The sequence below is a fragment of the Patiria miniata genome, unplaced genomic scaffold (assembly GCF_015706575.1).
Source record: "Patiria miniata isolate m_02_andy unplaced genomic scaffold, ASM1570657v1 HiC_scaffold_30, whole genome shotgun sequence".
Taxonomy (NCBI): domain Eukaryota; kingdom Metazoa; phylum Echinodermata; class Asteroidea; order Valvatida; family Asterinidae; genus Patiria; species Patiria miniata.
In genome coordinates, this window is record NW_024037070.1 from 9,143,099 (window position 1) to 9,162,304 (window position 19,206).

Here is a 19,206-nt window from a genome sequence, read left to right on the forward strand (position 1 = left end):
GAGTTTGCACAGTAGCGGCGAAAGGTCGAAAAAAAATTGCTCTTGTGTTCAATTATTGATTGTTTTTGCATGGCTCCCTGCACATTGTGCTCAGCAGTTTGACTCGAGAATAGAAACGAAGACTAGCAAGAAAGTATTACCGATCGATGTCTAGTTCCCTGACTGCGCCAGTAATTACCCGCCATTAACTCTCCGGTTTGGCCGGTGCCCGCTCATGTTTCTTTATTGCTGTTGTGTTTAACGACTGTTTTGTGTCTCCTGCCACCGCTAGTCCATTCAAGTTTGGCTGGTTCCCGTCAGCCTTTTGTGGATCTCCTGGTTTAATTTTTACCGCTGGTTTCAAGCCTTTGTTACTCTTGACCGCTGACGCGGCCTTGTTCTTGACCTCTGACACGGTCTTGGCGTTCACGTGACCCTTGGCAAGGGCCGTTTTGGCGGCTGCTACCCGCTGCTCGTTAATGGTTGTCTTGGATCGTTTGTCCCTTGCGTTGGTACTCTTTGGCTGCTGGTTAGGTATGACAGCTTTGAGTTTTTGTATATCCACTGAGATATTTGTATAGAGGGCGTGCAATTCAATGTGAGGTTTCTTGTACTTGAGGTTGTTCAGCCCATCGAGCCTGAAGCGAGGCTTGAAGCTTTTCAATAATTGCATTCTGTGTTAGAAGAAAGAAAAATAACTTTAAAGCAAAATTTAAGTGAATGTTCGGGAGATTTTTGGGCCCCGCAGATGACGCAGTGCGGCTCTCTAACGCGTGGCAAATTCGATCAAGACATTACTAGTACTTGATTCATTACGTCACGGGGTCGCACCTGGTTCCTTGCATTGTTAACATGTTAAGTATGACACTTGGTTGTTTTGAAGTTTTATCACTGCGATGATTAAAAAATCCACTTTTTGACAGTAGAATTTTAAAAGAAAATTCTGGAAATGAATTGGGTTTTGTCTTATTACTGGTTCATAAGCAAACTGGCTCAGGCAATTTGGATCACCAAAGTTGGTTGAAGTTACAATACAAATTGGCACTAAAAACCAGCACGATCTGCACCAAGAATCGCCCAAGAGAGGGCGTTCTACCCACCTGTCTTTCAACTGTGGCGCGCTGACATGATGGTGTTTGATGACATCATAGTAACCATGCGGTCCCTGGACACGAGACACGGGTAGGCCCACCTCTTTGACTCGTTCCCAGATCTCGTCGTCCTCGCCTCCCCAGCCCCAGTACACGTTGGGAAAGCCGTTGATCTTGCGGATGTTGCCGACAGTGAAACCAGTCACTGCACCGAAGAAGTTGTTGTAAGGTAACCTGAAATCAGTGAGAATACCAAGTGTGGGTGTAGTAAGCCAAAACGGAATAGGTATGACCTATAATTAGAGAGAATCCTTTTGTTTGTGTTTCTCCCGAAGGATTTTTACTTTGTGCGATCATCCCTCAGTATAAAAAAAAACCTGTGCCACGTTGATACTAACACATTATTTTCTAAAATTACTGAAGTAGTCATACAGAGGTGGTGAATATGATATGGCGATATGGAATTTTAAAATTAACCCTCACGTCCTAAGGGCTCTTTCGGGGTCAAGGACCAACTACATATACTACTGGTGTTTATGTTGGGCACACTTGTATGGAACGAAATGCATACTACTGAGGTTACTAGTGAGGAGTATTTTGCCTCATGAATTGACTAAAGAATACTAATACATGCAATGGCCGCCTTTCAGAATGACGGGACTCTGCCACCTATAGGCCTAGAATTGACAAGCATGGGTGTTTCGAAGCAATGAATGAGTCCGTTCATGGATACTATTCTATTTTTAAAATTTATTTATTGTGATCATTAAAGAATGTATACATGCAGTTCTTTTCAGTTTGAAAATGGCTTTCACAAGGAACCCTCTAATTCATTCTAAAAACAAGTGTTGAGTGAAGCGCTGGCACCATATTCTGATGCTATGGGCAACCCATCGCAGTTACTGATGCTCTTTTGCACTTCCCTTGGGGGGAGCTTTATTTCTTGTCATGAAAAACGGACGGGGGGGGGGGGCTTTACTCACTTGTACTTCCACCGGTCCGCACCGCTAAGAAAATGCCTGGGCATGCCACTACACCCGTAGTAATTGAAATCACTCAGGGGTACGTGGTCCACATCGTGGAAAATGAAACAATCCCAGTGAGTGAAATTGAGCGTCTCCAGAAAACCGACATTCATGAGCATGGCACGGTTGAAAGCGAGGCTGTTCTCCTGTCAAAAGAAATAGTTATACATGTACATGTATTGTATGGCTTGTTTGTTGGTCATGGTCACTGTCTTTTGGTTGTTGGTTTGCAATAACTAACTGAGAGGATGATGAGTATACATCATTTGTTTCGGTATATAGTGATGCCTTTGTGTACCAATATGATTCCACTCAACAACTGACAACAAACTGAATCTTTTTCTATCAATATTACTTATTTTGACACCGTCAACCACCACAAGATGCCACAGCTTTGGTAAAGTTTGGTGTTGAAATGTTCTTCCACAATCAAAATAATATAAAACATTTGAACACTATATATGCCTGGCTACAACAGTTCAATTCAGTTCATATGTTTTTCAACATGCAACATAAAACCAACCTCACAACAGGTGGTAATAGAGGTGTCAATGCCTTTATGTTAATCACACATAGAAGGATGTGGCATCACAAGTCGATCTCTAATTATCAAAGGTCAATCAAAGTCATCCAGGTTTGAAGTAAGTTCGGTAAAACAATTCTAAATGAATGTTATTGTTCTAAGTCCGTTTACGACCTCGCGTGCGATTAGCTAACGATTGACTTATGACTGATTCTTGTGACTAATTGGATTACAGCACTGATTCAAGGAATGATTTTCGTACCTGGTTCACTGTATAAAAGGCGAATTCTAGCAGTTGCCTCTGCAGCATTGGTGTCAGATACCGGAGCACAATAGGCAGATGATACGAGCGGTTACGGAAGGGAAAGATAATCGCAACCTGTCAACATAATATTACAACAAAATCATTTCAGTTATGGATTTGAAATCATGCACCTGCCGTCGTGACGTCATGAGCTTTAACCTCGAACCAGGTTCAATCGTGCTGCCATAAAAGAAAGGGTTATTTTGACATCTCGTAAATGTTAAGTCAGTATATTAACGAATTGTGTGTTAAAGTGAGCACCATAGACCAATGTAATTGAAAGGTTTACATTTTGCAATTTTTTTCCCAGCAACAAACAAACTTAAACAAAAAAACCCTCTATAATGGATACATGTTGACCCCTTGCAAAGAGCGCCCTCAATGGAGACAGATCTCTGGCATGTCTCTTCATTTTCATTGTCACTGAATTTAAATAACCCGGCCGGTACTCTAAGTGTCTATATTGGGTAATCTGTTCAATTTAGGTACTTACAAGCTGCCTAAATTTAACACCGGAGTGCTTTTGTTTTTCAAATGTGCTTTTCCTTTACCTTCCATCTGGGCAAGCAGTTGTCTGGTTTCCAGTGCCCACCAGGCAGATAGGTATAGTTACTGATCCTCAGACCCAGCGGCGCCAGACTCTCCGCGATGGGTATGCGTACAGATGAATTGTACCGAGCGGCTTTCTCAAGCAGGTCTTGCAGCTCACGGTTGCCCGTGTCCACGACGCGCTGGACCCGTTGGCGATCCTTGCCAAGGACTTGCCACACCGATCCGTTCATCGGCATGTCTTGCAATTTCAGGGACCGCTTTTCAACTTGTCAAGAAAAACAAAATGTGTTGGATGTAAAAAGAAGTGAAGTCTGACTCTCTTGGTATCTCAAACAGATCTACTCACTCCAAGACGACTTTATTCAGCAAGGTCTTCTGAACAGACTTGATACTTTGTGTGATTTGCAAAATATAATGGGTTCAAAAAAATTCTACCAAATAAAGTGGGAAAGACAGCATGCTATTTTCTCACAGTTGAAGAAAATAATTATTTCTTATCCCTTGAATTCATCAAGTATTTAAATGGAGATAAACGAGTGCGAGATTTTGCTTTAAAAAGCCTTTAATCATTACTGATTAAGATAAAGTTTAAAACGGAAAATTAAAATATGATTTTTAACTCACTTAAATTAGGAATTTCCAGCTCTGGACAGACGGTCTTCACGGAACACTCGTGAGGTTTCTCCTCAACTGTGAAGAAATAATTCAAAAGAGCGAATGAAAGTGACTCACAAGAAAAAAATCAATCTTAAAGTGAAGATTTCTCCTACTACCTTTTGAGAAACCATCCCGATTCCCGAATCCTCCAAAATCTTTGAGTGTGCAGGACACTATTATTACACAAAAAGATTGGATGAATAATTTCTTGTTATAGAAATTAAGGGCCTCAACATTGAAAAGCACGTTTTACAGTCACCTTTCTTTGGCGCATCTTCCATCACTTCCTTTTTGCCCAGCGTCTTTTCATTGGCCGGTCGAATGGCGAAAAGATCAGCCAAATCTCCCAGACTATTCGCGACGCCTTTGAACACCAGAGGGCGCTGTTCAGCAGCTGTGCGGTTGACCGTAACATTAGTGAAATCACTCCTCATTTGTTCCGCCATTGCCCGCCTATCAACTGCTGCTAGGGAAAAAAAATAGCGCCACCGTTATAAACAACCAAAATTTTATAATTTTGAAATCTACGATGCTTTCGCCTGCATTCTAATTAAAAGGCAATTTGAGAATGAATTCAGTTAATATAGCAATCCACCTATTATTTTTGGCCACATTTTACTAGTATCATAAAATTAGACAGCCACTGAGCAGGGAGGGGGTGCTATGTTAACCCCCCCCCCCCCCCCCCCCCCCCCCCACCCCGATACACCACTGATGCATATTGCAAATCTTGCTTCATTTCTTCATATGCAATAGTGCACTTACAATTGATACTCAGGATTTTCTGTCAGTTGTACTATCAAAGGAGACACTGTTTCTTTACTCGAAGGTTGATAATATTAATGGTGGTTTGACAGATAATTTGAAGCGACTTTTGAATTTTCAGGAGAGATGGGCAGTTACGAGAGGACGCTGGTCTTAATTTTCTTTAAAACTTACTCCTAGATCCTTGCTCCCCGTTCCGGCTGACAGCGGACCAGACGGAGAAAGTCGATATCACCGAGATACCGACCAAGGTATAGAGCACGCCCAGCAGCACACACCGTCTGTGTGGCCTAGCACGAGGCGAGGATAAAGCGGCCAAGACCCGCCAACACTTGCCCGTAACGGTCCGCCCAGAAGCCCGCGGTCGAACTGGAGAGGTTTGCCTTCTCGTGCCTTGGGCATTGTGGCCGAATAAATCCGAAGACCTGCTGTCAGAAGGAAATACAAGTAACCACATGTTGCTTCTTTTGGGATTACGTATAGGCCTTTAACAAATCACGTAATGTGAACGCAGACTAGGTAGACGAACTCGTATTATTAGGCCTCATTTTTTTGTATAAAAAAGTTGAATATCAATTACTTGTTTTATAGGAAGGCTTTAGAATTGCATAGCTTTAATTTGCCGATTGCTGTTGGGCTGAAAATATTGCTTGACAAATGGAGAAATCAAGTGAAAAACATTCACAAACCATGCAGGAGATGTCAATTTTGGCTACTGTGATAATATTTTTCGCTTAGCGAATTTCTCTGCACTTAAAAGTTTTAAAGTTTAGCACCCTTAGTGCAGATTAAACTTGTTTCACATCCCTTGTTCTCTTCCAAGTTTTTCTTGCTTAAGGCCAAGTGAAAAAAATTAACCACTTTCTCATCCCCGCCAGCTTCCTTTTTTCCTCAGCCGCCTCCTTTTTAAAATCGTATATTCATTATGTTTTGTATTTTATGCGCTTCCAGCAAAATTGTAGCTCATGTAGGCTATGCAAGTTTAGAATAAATTAGAAATGGTAACGTCTCATTTGGCACAAAAGTATCTGCAAAAGAGTCGAGAAAATGAAAGAATCCATCTTAGAAGAGCCATCTTGAAAAAAGGGGGCTTCCACCCTTTAAAAAAAAACCCGAACGAGAATCCACTTTATTGTTTTACATGGCCTAACAGATCCATACTGAATTTGACCCATAGTTTAACACCATGATTAAATTTAACTTGAAATTTTAGCATTCGTAAATTCTTAATAGAACGCAGTGCTAACGCAATTCCTTGTGTCAAAAAACTAAGATAAATACGCAATACATGTACTAGTAAAAAGTCCAACACAATTTCACTATCTCCGAAAATTTTTGACAATATAGTATCTGAAAGGCATATACATGTACAAAGTTTCTACTTGTGTACGATCCATCTATGGCTACTGGTCATTCCGATCTACTGCCCGGTCCAGGTTTAAAAAAAAAAGAGTTATTTTGATAATGTAAGATACCCCCATTGTAAAAGTTCACAAACCGAAAGATCTTTGAAAACTGAAAAAAAACTCCATTCCTGTTCAGAATTGTATCAACACATGACACCATCTCTCGTGTCGGTGTTGTTTGTGTAAATTATATAGGTCAGAAAAATTGTTATTATTTTGATGTCGTCCATGCATGCGTGGTCTCACCATGCTTTTCGTTTCTCACAGTGTATACCGTCATAATGGTCAGAACGTATGCTATTTCATGTGATTTATTTCTCACAATTTTTAATACAACTTGGTTGTGCTACATGTTAAATACACGATTATGATCAAGGGATGGCTTCCCAAGATTGTCCAATTCTTGACTTTTTAATGGTAGTCAAATTTGTTCCTTTAGTTAGACTCCGATTTCTGAAGAAAACTGGCGTGTGTGGATCATGCTGCAATAATGCTTTTTTTGGAACAACTTTTTGTGGTACAACTGTAACATAGGTGTGGCGTTGTTCTGACACATGCGCAAAGATTGTTCAAAGGGTCCCATTTGGCACTACAACTCTTCAAATTACTCCATTAATATCCAACCAGTTCGATTTGCGAAGTTTCCAACTATAAGACTTACCCTAGGTCGAACATGGCTCATCAATACATCTGTCCGGAGATCAAAGGAAGAAGATCGGGGAGATTTGGCAAGGATTTCTCCTACATATTTTCCAGCAAACACGGGAGTTCCATTAAAAAAAAGAGAATATCCAAGTCATCTGGAGACGCCGTCCTTGGCTCTGCTTACTGAGCCGGCAAGGGTCTGGACAGACCACGGCAATGGGGGATTGTTGGTGTGGCACAAAAGGCCCGACATCTTTAACTGTACCTCTGCGGATTTCATTACGTAATCGAGAACAACTAATCAATAGCGAATGCCATTGTGATGCTAATCTTGCCTTGAACGAACTGAATTAGGTCGTCAGGGGTCAGAAAACGTGGAATACCTCTTTAAAAAGAGGACTTTCCTGATTGCAAGTGACATTTCTTGGGGGGTACAGAGGGGTTTGCGTGATATCAGCGGTACACGGTGCCTGCACTACAATGAAACGCACAAACCTTCACATTCGATAACATAAATGCAAATTTATTTTTGTTTTTAACACTCAACATTATAAGTTACCATTGTTCAAGGGTTTGTTTTATGGAAACATAATTCCTTTGGGGGCCTACTGAAAATTAGCTTACATGTCTTCGACGTTCCAAAGAATCACATTTTGCACGAAAACTCCCGACTCAACTACATGGTTCGCTTTTTAATACATGTTTAGGCAGGGACAGGGGAAAAGGCACAGGAGTTAGATTTTTGGCCTTTAAAAATGTCCCCACTATTAATTCCTTCCGTTCTTAATTCAATACTGCCTACTAGATTGACCAGAATCCCTATTCTCGGAACAGTGTTATTTGTGTATCAAGGCGCGATTTGAGAACCTTTTTTTGCAGAAATATTCTTGGAAATTGTAGATACTTTTTTTTTGGGGGGGGGGATAAAAGTAACCTCTGTTTGCATCCCTGCATCTCATCATGCATCAAATGTAAAATGATTCTCATCAAACACATTGTCTCCAGTTGCTATGACTGCCTCCTTCATTGAATCTCAATGCATCTTGTCCAAGTCTCAGCTCTCACCAAACCACCTACACGATGATCGACATGCAGCTACAGACTTCCGTTGACAAACCATTACTTTCTTTCTTCTCTTGGCTGGCTTTCTCACAGCATGTCAAGATATTTGTTCGAATGTTTGTATCTTGCGCGTGAGTCAATAAAATATTTGCTCTGCGGGTGTTTCTGCATGTTGTCATAGCTTAGTCTGCATCGTGTCATCATTGGTTGGAAAAAAGTGAGAGCGTGGAATATACCGCTTACTCTCCTTTCATGTCTTCAACGTCCCCGGTGTGACGGAACAATACAAATGGAAGCGAAACTAACATTCCTTTTGCAAGAAGAAAAAACTCAACTAAAACTGTGCCTTTTTTTCTGCTCATAACTGAGATTGAAACAGAACAAGTTATTTCACTTGTTAGGCAAGCTGTGCCATAAACCACACATTACATTTTTCGCCTACACAACAGTTCTAATACTGAACGATTATAAATGGTCAGAATTGGTGAACATGAAAATTCACCGGGTAACGGTGCGCAAGTACGCCCTCAGCGGTGAAAATGCTAAACACCGTTGTGGTGTAGTGCATCGCTCGTGGTTTGCACTGCAATGAATTTTATTAGTTTAACGGGCGATGCAAGCTAGTTGAGAGTGCCTAGAGCAGTTGTAGTAGTATTTTGCAGTCTGAGTAGCGCCCTCTTCAGTTCGCCCACAGCCTCATACATGGCAATCATCGGACAAGAGAGGGCGGAGCAAGTAACGTAGACGCACTTCTAGTCGTTTTAATGGAGGCATAGGGGCCTTGCGCCAGATGTTTGTGGTACCGATGAGACTCTCGAAAAGCGTGGGACACTGGGAACCACCCCTCGTCTTGAATGGAACCTCTCATGGACCGTAAATCTATGCTGGATTTATCCTGCATCGAAGACGATACCATTGGATACATGGGGTCCAAAGAGAGGGCCGTGGGTGTGATGGGAGGTAGAAGGACTCCACTCCATGTGTTGGCTCCTAAGAAAATGACAAAATTGATGTGTAATCCATAATAGTTTTCAGTTTACAAGTTCTTGATAGCTGTATGAAATGACCATAAAGTCTTTCTTTGTGTTTTAATTTATGATTGTATACAACTAAACTACATAGACTAAAACAAAATGGCTGGTTTAAAGACAAATAGGACACAGAACTGAATTTCATCTTAAAATATTTGAAACTACTCATCATTGGCACAAAACGAAGTAGGAAAAACTGGGTAGGAAAACTGCTCAAGAAAATTCCAATTGTGCATTTTGTCGCCGCAGACGGTCTGCGCGAAAGTGTCTGATTTTGTAGGTTGTGGAGAGTTGCCCGCTCAATCGATAGATTGGGAGACTTTTCAGACGTTGATGGCAGCCAACCATAGAGCTATAATCTATGCAGCCAACGCATCGGTCCTTTTCAATTATTTACGTCATGTTTAAGCTAAAGCGCGCATGCTCAATGTGACGCTAACAATGGAAAAACGACCGGTGTGTTTGCTGCCACCAACGTCTCAAAAGTCTCCTACTATAATATGAACCTACTCCTTGAAAACTCCTCTGCTAAGGGGAACTGTTCTCCAAATGAAAAGCCTTTTCTTGCGCCAGGGAATTCCTGAAAAGTGGGAGGCATCACAGCGCCACCACACGACGAGTCAAATCTCCAGCCATTACCCATTCCATTGAGTATACCGCCCTCGTGTGGCCTGATTGGTGAACGTGCGTAGGTGTGTTCCTGTATCAGAGTTTCTACTCGCTCTCTGCTTGAAGATTTGAAAGAAACAAAAATAGTTTCTTGTTAATTTTTCTTTCCACAGTTAAGTTGCTGCTTTGGATTATCGAATACGGAATCGAATAAAAAGGGTGTGACCTGATGTCTGCTGTAATAGTCAGTTAAGTTGTAATTTCCTGAAAACAAAGTAAACTATTTGAGAGACTTGCTCTCGACTTGGCCTGCCTATTTGCAGACTACGTGCAAAAAATAGTACGCCCTCAGCGGTAAAATTGCTAATTTGCTAAACACTGACAAACTATTATCATGGACACTTGGCACAATTTCCGCTACGGGTTTATGCAAATTGCCATGAAAACTTGCCTCTGCTTTATATGACATGTATTTGTATTGGTGAACTTGCGAACCACGTGATTATGCCTCGCAGCGCCCTCTTGAGTTAATACTGCACGGATCGAATCCACATCGCCACCAATCGTTGCATGGTGTATTTGGCATAACGACTTCAAGGCGCGCGATAATGAGAGGTGTCTTGGCTTTATTTACTTAAACTTTATCACAAGCTTTCTGTGTTTTGTACACACTTTTTATCTCCCTTTTTTCCCCCATTGAGGTCTTGTCCATAAGATAAGATAGCGGGTGACAGCAAAACTGTCTGCATTTGTACCATTAGAGGCTTTTTAAGATTCTTAAGAATCCACAGTGACGATGTCAGCAACGCCAAGACGGTTAAATTGAAGATGCTTCAATGAAGGGCAATAGGAGCAACGGAAAGATAAAGAAATGATGCTTGTGGATCGTGTAAGTGACAGCCTTGATAAGATGTAGACGCAGAGTCTTCAAGAGGGCGACTCGAGTCCAGTTAGATAAGAAGAACGCTCGTGTACCGGTACCAGTATTATTTGTCTCGAATTTCAGCGAGTTAATGCGTTGATGACGTCACAATCTTCACGATAAACGTTCCATACAAGACTCAAAACTTAAACCAGAGTGTTTTCTTAATCACAAAAGTATTTAGCGCATGTCAAGCGGCACGTCTCAGACACTCAAAACGTTACCCATTAGAGTTTTCATCGTTTCCTAACGAATATCTCAAAGAAAACACATTTGCACGACATGTTTATGACATTATAAACACGTTTTCTAGAAGCGTACGTATGGTATCTATCATGAAGTTCACATTTTGGTACACGTTTATTGGCGTCGCTCGCGCAGTGGCTTGCACGTGTTTTAACTGCTGTTATATGCTTTCGGTGGCTGATTAGCCAATACTTTTCGCTCAATCCAATTTAAGAATATTATAACCTGGCGGTAAAGGAGGAATGGGGGCGTTTTTGCCTTTAAAATAGTGAAATAAAAAGGGCGTTATGTCACCCAAAAGCGATTGATAGTCGGTCCCAGTCCCTTCGCTGCATTGTAGACTCCAAAGGAAGAAGGCGGGAACCAGTTGAAGTCATTTACCTCAATGCTTTCCCATTTGCCGATATAAATACCGAAGTGTGTCGCGCATTCTGGTTCACGCGCATAGCTTAAGTGTGTGAAGATATCAGTACGCGAACCAGCGCATGAACCAGAGCAACAGCTGACGTCAGACTTCGGTTCTCTATTATCGACTTTTAATTTTCATTATCAAGAATCTAATGTTTGCATGCCAGAAACAACGATGCGTTGAAGGTAACCCGGAGTATTCTTTGTTATTTTAATTTTGTTACAATAAACTCACAAAGGGTTCTATCCAAGCGATATAAAACCATTGCCCTCCGGCTCCGCCTTAACGCATATGGTCTATCGTATCTGGTGTACTCTAGCTGACGGTGATGTTTTATATTCTTACCACAGAGGGGTGTTTACTGCATGGAAACCATTAGGTTGGTATCATTTTGAAACATGAAACTACCTTTCAAAATCGGACAGTCTTGAGGAATCACGAAAGCCCTTGGCGAACGGGTTGCTGTCAATCTTGAGCCGGGTTATCTGTGTAACAGGGGGAGGGGGAATAAAACGACTGAAAACAAGACCTTCACCTGACGTAGCTGATGCACACATGTTTTATTTTTTAAGGCAAGTTGATACTCAAGGGCGAATAAACGCAAATTTGTGACGTCACGTATACTTTTTTGAATTCGCACGATAAGTTGAACACATGATCGTTTTGAAACATCAAATTGTTCCGCATTCGTATTCATGTAATATATGAATCAGAATAATTGTCAGTGATTTTCCACACAATAATATTGCCATCACAATCCCCTTTGATTCTTTACACTATTAAAATGAGATCAAGGATGCACCTAGCCGCCTGTGCAGCTCCTTTTGTCTTATCCAGCCCTGGGTACGTACCCTAAATTTGTTTCCCTAGACTTGATTCCAAGTCGACTATTAGGCGGGCCCGGCACCGATTCGCTCGCCACTGGGGCATTCATGAAATAACTGCGTAGGGACGACTGCGCCTCCTCGATCCCAATGCAAGAACGTAAACGAGATGACAACATGGCGCTGGGTTGTCGGTGGACAAAACACGACCGTTTCCGACTTGAAATCAAGTCTAACTACATTTTGACTTACCAACTGGTTCTGGTAGGCGGTGACTGCAGTGAAGGCCGTCTCAGGAAACTCAAAACTTCTCAGCTCACTGCTGTTCAGTGAGGTCAATGAGGGCGCTGTTGCCCCCGCATGCGCGTCCGTTCTCCTGGCGATGTGCACGCGCGGCTGGTATCTGTGCATCGAGTTGAGAATGATCTACGGAGAGAGGGCGTTCAAAATTAATGATGATGATGTTATTCAGAGAAATGGCTTGAAGCAAGGCTCACTAGAATTAAACAGGGATTTAATTATTCAGTCTGATAATCAGCATTCAATCAGTGCGCATAATACGCTCGTTAAATTCTCTAATTCTAAAACATTCAAGCACACCCCAGGTAGGCCTATACTTGAACTTCAACAACCCAGTTATTAAAGTTCAGTCACCTTTCTCAACATCGATTACAGTAAAGTAGGAAGTGCCAACAATAATGTGGTAACACCTTGAACCATGAAGTTCTTTTCACAGTTTGGCGTCTAGACTATTTTGGGTCTAATTAATCAACATTTAAAAGTTATAAGCAGACTGACCGTCGTAGAAGTTCAAACGACAGCATCTGGGTAAGAATTAGACCAGAAAGTGTTGAAGTACGCGATAATGATACCATAAAGGATCATCATTGACAGCCAACGACCAGTCTCCAAAGACGACTCCTTGAACAGTTGTTTACAGCATTAGTTTTCTGGGATAACAAATGGCAAGACTGAAAAGTTTTCCCGGGGAAATTTATGACTACATGAAACTTGCGGATTCTCCCCTCCCCTGCCCCCCCCCCCTCGTCCCCGCGTGACGGACCCGTGGACGCACGCACAGACTTCAGAGAAAGTAGAAAGAAGAGAAGCAAGATTGTGATTGGAGGGACCGCAAGATTGTCACTCATCGGAGCGATATTTACGACTAGCTCTCAATAGCGACTGACCCCTGACACCCAAGCGAAAGTTAAAACAAGCAAAGGCGGGAATTATACGCCGGGATGTCGTTAGCGTGGCGTAGGGCCCGGATGAGGGATGACATTTTTGTCTGCAGTAAATGACGGGGTTCCAGGACTACAGGCGCCGTGGTTGTCAATGAGAAATATCTCGCTATAATGTATTATCACCGGGTAGACCCGTCCAGTACAAACACACACGCAAACCCTCTATATATCCCCAAGATATCACGCAGCCAACAGTGAAACCCAACGAACATTACAGACACATTCTCTTCCCGCTGGCCAGCTGTCATCACTAGTATGATTGAAGTGACTCGGGGCAATATCGTATATAACACCGGACAGGACGCGCCGACCGCCCGCTCCTCTATGTGATCTATGAACCGCTGACGACGACGGTCCGCTGGAAATTTATCACTGTGTTCAAGAATTACCCTACTTGTTTTACAGTGGATAGTTGTCAACATAATCCTTGTGGAAAGAAGCATTTTTCGGGAGGAAAAGAAAAAGAATTAATGGGCCCTAAACTTCCGCTGAACTTCCGGACAACACTTCTTCCCAATTTCAAAATAGGCCTAATTTTCGGATGCTGTACCGTTGGCGTTACACAAAATCAGATGATTTTTTTTTTCGCTTTTAGGTTTGAAATAAAGCTTTTTAATGCAATTTCCATAACGGAAAAGATGTTTAAAGTCGTGGAATTGTCTTCTCACTAAGATATGACACTATGTTTGCTGACACCACTTTTGTTTTTCAGAAAGTTAAAGACAGTTTCAAGAAGCTCTTTCATTGCACGTTACGGCAACAATCTTTGTCGTAACAAACTTCCAAACTTTAGAAAGCTTGTAGTCTGGTTCCCTCACCTGGCGATTAGGTCTTTCTATAAATTATAGGTCAGGTAACCGTCATATTTCAAAATAAATCACGACGCACTAAGTCTTGTCCTCGTCCAATTGCATACTCGAGGCATAACCGGACACTAAATACATTGGATTTGATATCTAAATGATTTCAGGACCGATGACGAAACCTACAGGTATTTTTTGTGAGAAATTAAACCTTTGAGCCCGAAAATACCCGAGCAGCCGAACCATTACGAACATATCCTAGTGTCAACGGAAAAAAAACTACGAGCATTTTCGGAAAAGGGTAAGATCCTATACCCGTTTTGGTCACGTGCCGTGGCGCCAACCTGCGACCTTAGATTTGTCAGAATAGGCAGAAACTTTGGTCTGGGAACTAGACATAGACTAACTTAAGTGTTGCTTCATTATTTTCAAACGGTTAACAAAACTGGAATTGTATAAACCTACGTGTCCATGCTGATCCTGCTCGTTGTTGGTCAATTTAACCTTCTCAAAGGACACCATTTGTCTCTGCAGTTGGTCACCAGTGAAGGGCGAGTCAGGATGAACGTAAAGCAGTGCGGGTAATGGAGGGTCAGCCTTGCCGGCTACCAGCCAAGAGGACCTGTGATACGCATACCTGTAATGATACAAGGAAACTTCAGTTGTAATGTCAGTACGTCATGGATATTTATAAGTAAATACACCTTTTGCATTGTTCAATATTTCAACGTGTCAAAGAACTCAAAATAGCCCACTCGTTGACGCGAGCTCTTCGCCGAAATTAGTGTGGTTCCGGACTGTCTGCCTTGCTGATGCTGAAGTCATTGACATGGAAGAGATTTGCCATTTTTAATACAATCCTTTTTAGTTAGAACAAGAGCCTATTTATTGGAGAGCATAGCAGGAAAATTATTATTATTAAGCAATATGTATGTGTTCATCAGTTCAGTTGAGAAATACTCACACGCTGTGCACTGTATGACTATTTGTTGGGTAACAGTTAATTTGTTAGGATTTGCCAAGTAGATATTTTCATTGCTTAACAACTTTCTGAACTTGTATACAGCTTCATGATATTGGTTGATACACAATCAGTCGTGGATGCCTACCTGTAGCGTTTATTATCCAGGGGAACGATGTCCAACATAACAACGTAGCGAGCTTCTGCTGATACTCCACTGAAGGACACGCGTACGGTGGGAAACATCCGTCTATAACCATACAGAACAAAACAAATCTGTGTTTTTACATTTCATTTTATAAATTTCACAAAAATTATTGCTAAAATACAAAAATGAAGTGACTTGTATGTACTTAATTTGAGATTCCGAATACCGTACGAAGGGGAGAGAAGCTCTGACCAGGGCTTAGTGCATGAAGTGTTCAGGTGGTCGAGGGTTCAAATTCTATGACTCCCAATGTCTCTGTTAATGCTTATTTTTTATTTTACAAATTGGTTTCAATTTAAAAACGATGAAAGGTTTTCTGGGTTGAAATTTCGATTTCAATTTCAGTTTTCCAGACGTGCAGCTGGGAAGTTACAAAAACGAGGAACAGTCAAACTATAATGTTTCAAGTAAAAAGGAAATCGAGCTAAAAATATAATGACCTCAGGAAAAGTTATAAAAGATTATGTCAAAATATTCCAAGACAGTGCAAGTAACCAAAGTGTTTATTTTGGTAGAGGTGAACATTCACATTTCGTTTCTACACTTATTTTGTATACCTGCCGGTTTTGGTAATAATCATCTCAGTGCCAAGATCGTGAAATTTCTCCCAGAGCTCTCTGGTTTCCAACCGGCAGCGAACAGCCGACATCTCATCGGAGGAAACCTGCCCCTTGTCCCCCTCGCCTACCGCCGGGCCAACGCTCGGGGATGAGTCCTGACCGGACTCAGGCGGGGAGTTGGATGGGTCCAAAGTGAACGCTGGACGGTGGAGCTGACGAGATGGCGACACGGTGCTGTGTGTTGCTGGGCTGAGTGGGGCGTGATGGGCGGAGACTTGGGTGCTGCAGGTGAGGGGTGTAATGATCGTTGGCGCTGGTTGCAGGTAACCTTTTTTGGAGAAGAAATGGCATCATTCTTATGAATATGGCTTGCTTCCTTTTTAAAGAAAAAAGGTACTACTTTATTATCCTACTACTTAGTTCTCGATACTTAATTAATTAATTCTATTAAATGGAACAGATGAAAAACATGGTGAGCCCAATTCAAATTCGAACAGCCCATCTGGTCTCTAAGGACGAAGAATGGTCAATCTTATAAGACCACCCTGGGTTTCACTGCCTCTAATTTGAAATCTCTTTTCACGCTGAACAAAGCATCATCAGCTAAGAAGAAATATATACGCAACAGAAGAGCCCAGGAAACGTAGGGTGGATGTTTGCAATGACAAATCGTACAAATACAGGCGGTAATTTGATAAACACCAACAGTGAAGAACACAACACGAAATACTCAACAAATCAAATAAATTATTATCATTATTTATAAAGCATTATTATTTTTGTTATAGATTCATTTCACTTAATTTGAGTGGAAGCTGGCAAGTGGTTCAAATTTTTGTTCACAGACGATGAGTGCTTCTACCAGAAGCAACCCCGACCTGATGCGGTGGGTGAAACCACAGCACCCCCTGGCCCACTCCACAAAGTACAGTGCCCGTTGGGAAAACTGGCACCGCGGTTGACATTGGTTCACTTAACTTGTCATCACCCGTGATAGTTATAAACCAAGAACGGTTACTTCAGTTCCGCATCGAGACTTGCCAAGACTGCGTAACGGGGTTTGGCTACCGGGTGCACATGCCCTGTAGCCCGTCTCCCCACACGGCAATTAGAAGCCAAGTTAGCGGTCCAAAAAAGAAATACATCTATAAAACAAATTAGGAATGATAAACTGTTCTCTAAACGTCGATTTTTATTAAAGTAGGCCTACTCATTTGATGACTTGCCTTGAGCGTAAAGGAGTCAAATTGGCTGTATCGTCGGTGTAACAGTACCGGGTATTATTCAGGGATTACAGCATAATTAGTTCCGTTGGTTCGTGCATGATTGATTGGTGATGTTTATTAAGTTGTTTTTCGATTACAACTTTGACCGGGTAGCCAGTGTGCCAAACTCGACGGGTGGGATAAAGTATCAATGAACCCCCACTCCTAGGGTGGGGAGTAGAACCACTATTTTGAAGGGGCGTGGAAAAGGGTAAACAGAAAATTCGCCAGCAGACAAAAATCAACTCTTAATTATTGGTGGGAGTGATTTTGTTGAAATTTAAAGCACGGAAAAAAACAATAAACGTAAGGCCATTGACTCACACACAAAAATAAACGTGTACGTTAAAGTAAATTTGAAATGGACAATCCAGTAACTGAATGTATACTTTTTTCTTATTGTTTCAAAACTTTGACAGGTTGGCATTTGTGCAGCAAATTATGACAAAAGCAAAGCTTTAGAAAAATGGCACGAAGTTTTATATTTCATATCGAAAGAACGAGTTCAAAAACTTATACCAGTCCCATTGGAAAAAGTATTAGGATTACCCACAATTTACAAGGTAATGAGAAAATACCGAAATTGGTTCAATTCTACATTCTTTAAATAAAAATGAATGGATGATCTTTTAGTGTACTGATGTTGATGGACTATTGATCAGAATAACAACAAACTTTGAACCAAGTACTTTGAGGTTTTGTGGTAAAATTTGATTCAGTTTGATGCGATATCTGTGATAATTTTGATGAATTATGACGCAATTTTGTTAAAGACAAGCGATTAAAACTTTGTAACTTTTTTGCCCTTGAGGCCGAGATTCAAACCCGCGATCCACCCGTACTAAAACCTAGCGCAAGAACGTCGGGGAAATGAAATTGTGGATACCCAGATTTGTTCTTCATCGACGTATAACTTTATAATCATGTATTGAAAGTGGATTTTGAAATTGGAAAAAAAATACACTCGTGGCCTTTCTATTTTAATTTATTTTTATAGGGTGGGTATGGATGAAGATAATTAATGGTCCGAGAGCAACAGTTGTGTATACTCAACTGAAACTAAATTTTAACGGTGACAAAACAGCGAGATGGCAAAACGGCAATTTGAGAACCAGGAAGATTGCACGTGACATAAAAACTTTTTCATCAGTAAGAGGAACAAATTATTTTTGAAGAATGTATTGTGTGTGTTTTTTTTTTTATTGTTTAGACCTAATATCTTCCGTCCTGACAACTGTTTTCACTTGGTCTCTGACAATCTGCCTTTGAGCCATCAGGAGCAGTGTTTTAGAAAATCAAGTTATTTTGATAATGTGTTGTAGAAAAAATATTGGAGATATTTTCCCGAGTTACGTCTTGTAGATAGAGCCTTGAATTTTGTTTTCAATAACTCACACTTTTATCTCTCAAGAAAATTATGCAGTTTTTAGTGACTTCGAAGAGCTGTCTGGGTTAATTTGTCCTTTTCTTGCAAAGGCATTTTTTTCTTGCTGGCAATCTAATTTTGCGTGCCGGATAAAATTATATACTAAACATTCTGGCTTTAGTTCAAGTGTATTTCGTACCAAACACTATTGGCAATTGTTTTCAAGTAACTTTCTTAATTCTTTTGCGAGCAAGCTTGCCATAATGTCAATACCACTCTTATTAAACTTTCAAAAACACATAATTATTAGTAGTCACGACAATTTATGGAGAGGTTTCACCATTATTTTAATCTGAACTGAAACCTCGAATTCCAAAAAGTCTTCGATAGAGAAAAGTTAATCCAATCCTTAGGTTAATTATGGTAAAGTATTATGGAATGCATCTACACAACCACCAGCTATAGAACGTCTTCGTCAAGGCACGGTCATTTGGGGCAGACCAATTATTGATGACAGAACAGTAAAATGAAAAACCAGTTTATGCGTAATACCGAATTAAATTTCAATAATAAGCTGCGAAAACATATCTTTGTAAATTGCAGCAAACCGGATGATTTAGCAGTGAACGACGTTTGACGAAAACCAAATTGGTCCGAAACATTGCATGAAGATCAGGAAAAAAGGTTTGAGATTTCTTAGGGCAATAATGCAGACGGGGAAAAAGAAAAAGAACTGCAGAAAACTTTAC

General features: G+C 41.1%; 2 protein-coding genes across 4 annotated transcripts; both read right to left on the reverse strand.

Moving 5' to 3' along the window:
• Positions 1-92: 92 nt before the first annotated feature.
• LOC119739393 lies at positions 93-7,188 on the reverse strand. 3 transcript variants are annotated; one of them, XM_038214331.1, is made up of 9 exons: positions 6,964-7,188; positions 5,071-5,321; positions 4,391-4,597; positions 4,099-4,164; positions 3,474-3,739; positions 2,881-2,997; positions 2,054-2,241; positions 1,080-1,304; positions 93-653 (listed from the first exon to the last, which is right to left on the reverse strand). In XM_038214331.1, exons 1-9 carry the CDS (start codon positions 6,975-6,977, stop codon positions 185-187), a joined length of 1,803 nt encoding a protein of 600 aa, XP_038070259.1. In that variant the 5' UTR covers positions 6,978-7,188; the 3' UTR covers positions 93-184. The 3 variants fall into 3 exon arrangements, with proteins under 3 accessions (XP_038070259.1, XP_038070257.1, XP_038070258.1); XM_038214329.1 differs by having other exon boundaries at positions 5,071-5,324; XM_038214330.1 differs by having other exon boundaries at positions 94-653; positions 4,391-4,594; positions 5,071-5,324.
• Positions 7,189-8,106: 918 nt separating this feature from the next.
• On the reverse strand, positions 8,107-16,016 carry LOC119739179 (T-box transcription factor TBX20-like). Its single transcript, XM_038214009.1, has 7 exons — positions 15,824-16,016; positions 15,207-15,308; positions 14,563-14,734; positions 12,303-12,476; positions 11,635-11,711; positions 9,551-9,768; positions 8,107-8,999 (listed from the first exon to the last, which is right to left on the reverse strand). The coding sequence occupies exons 1-7, from the start codon at positions 15,913-15,915 to the stop codon at positions 8,719-8,721; spliced, it is 1,116 nt and encodes a 371-aa protein (XP_038069937.1). The 5' UTR covers positions 15,916-16,016; the 3' UTR covers positions 8,107-8,718.
• Positions 16,017-19,206: the final 3,190 nt, after the last annotated feature.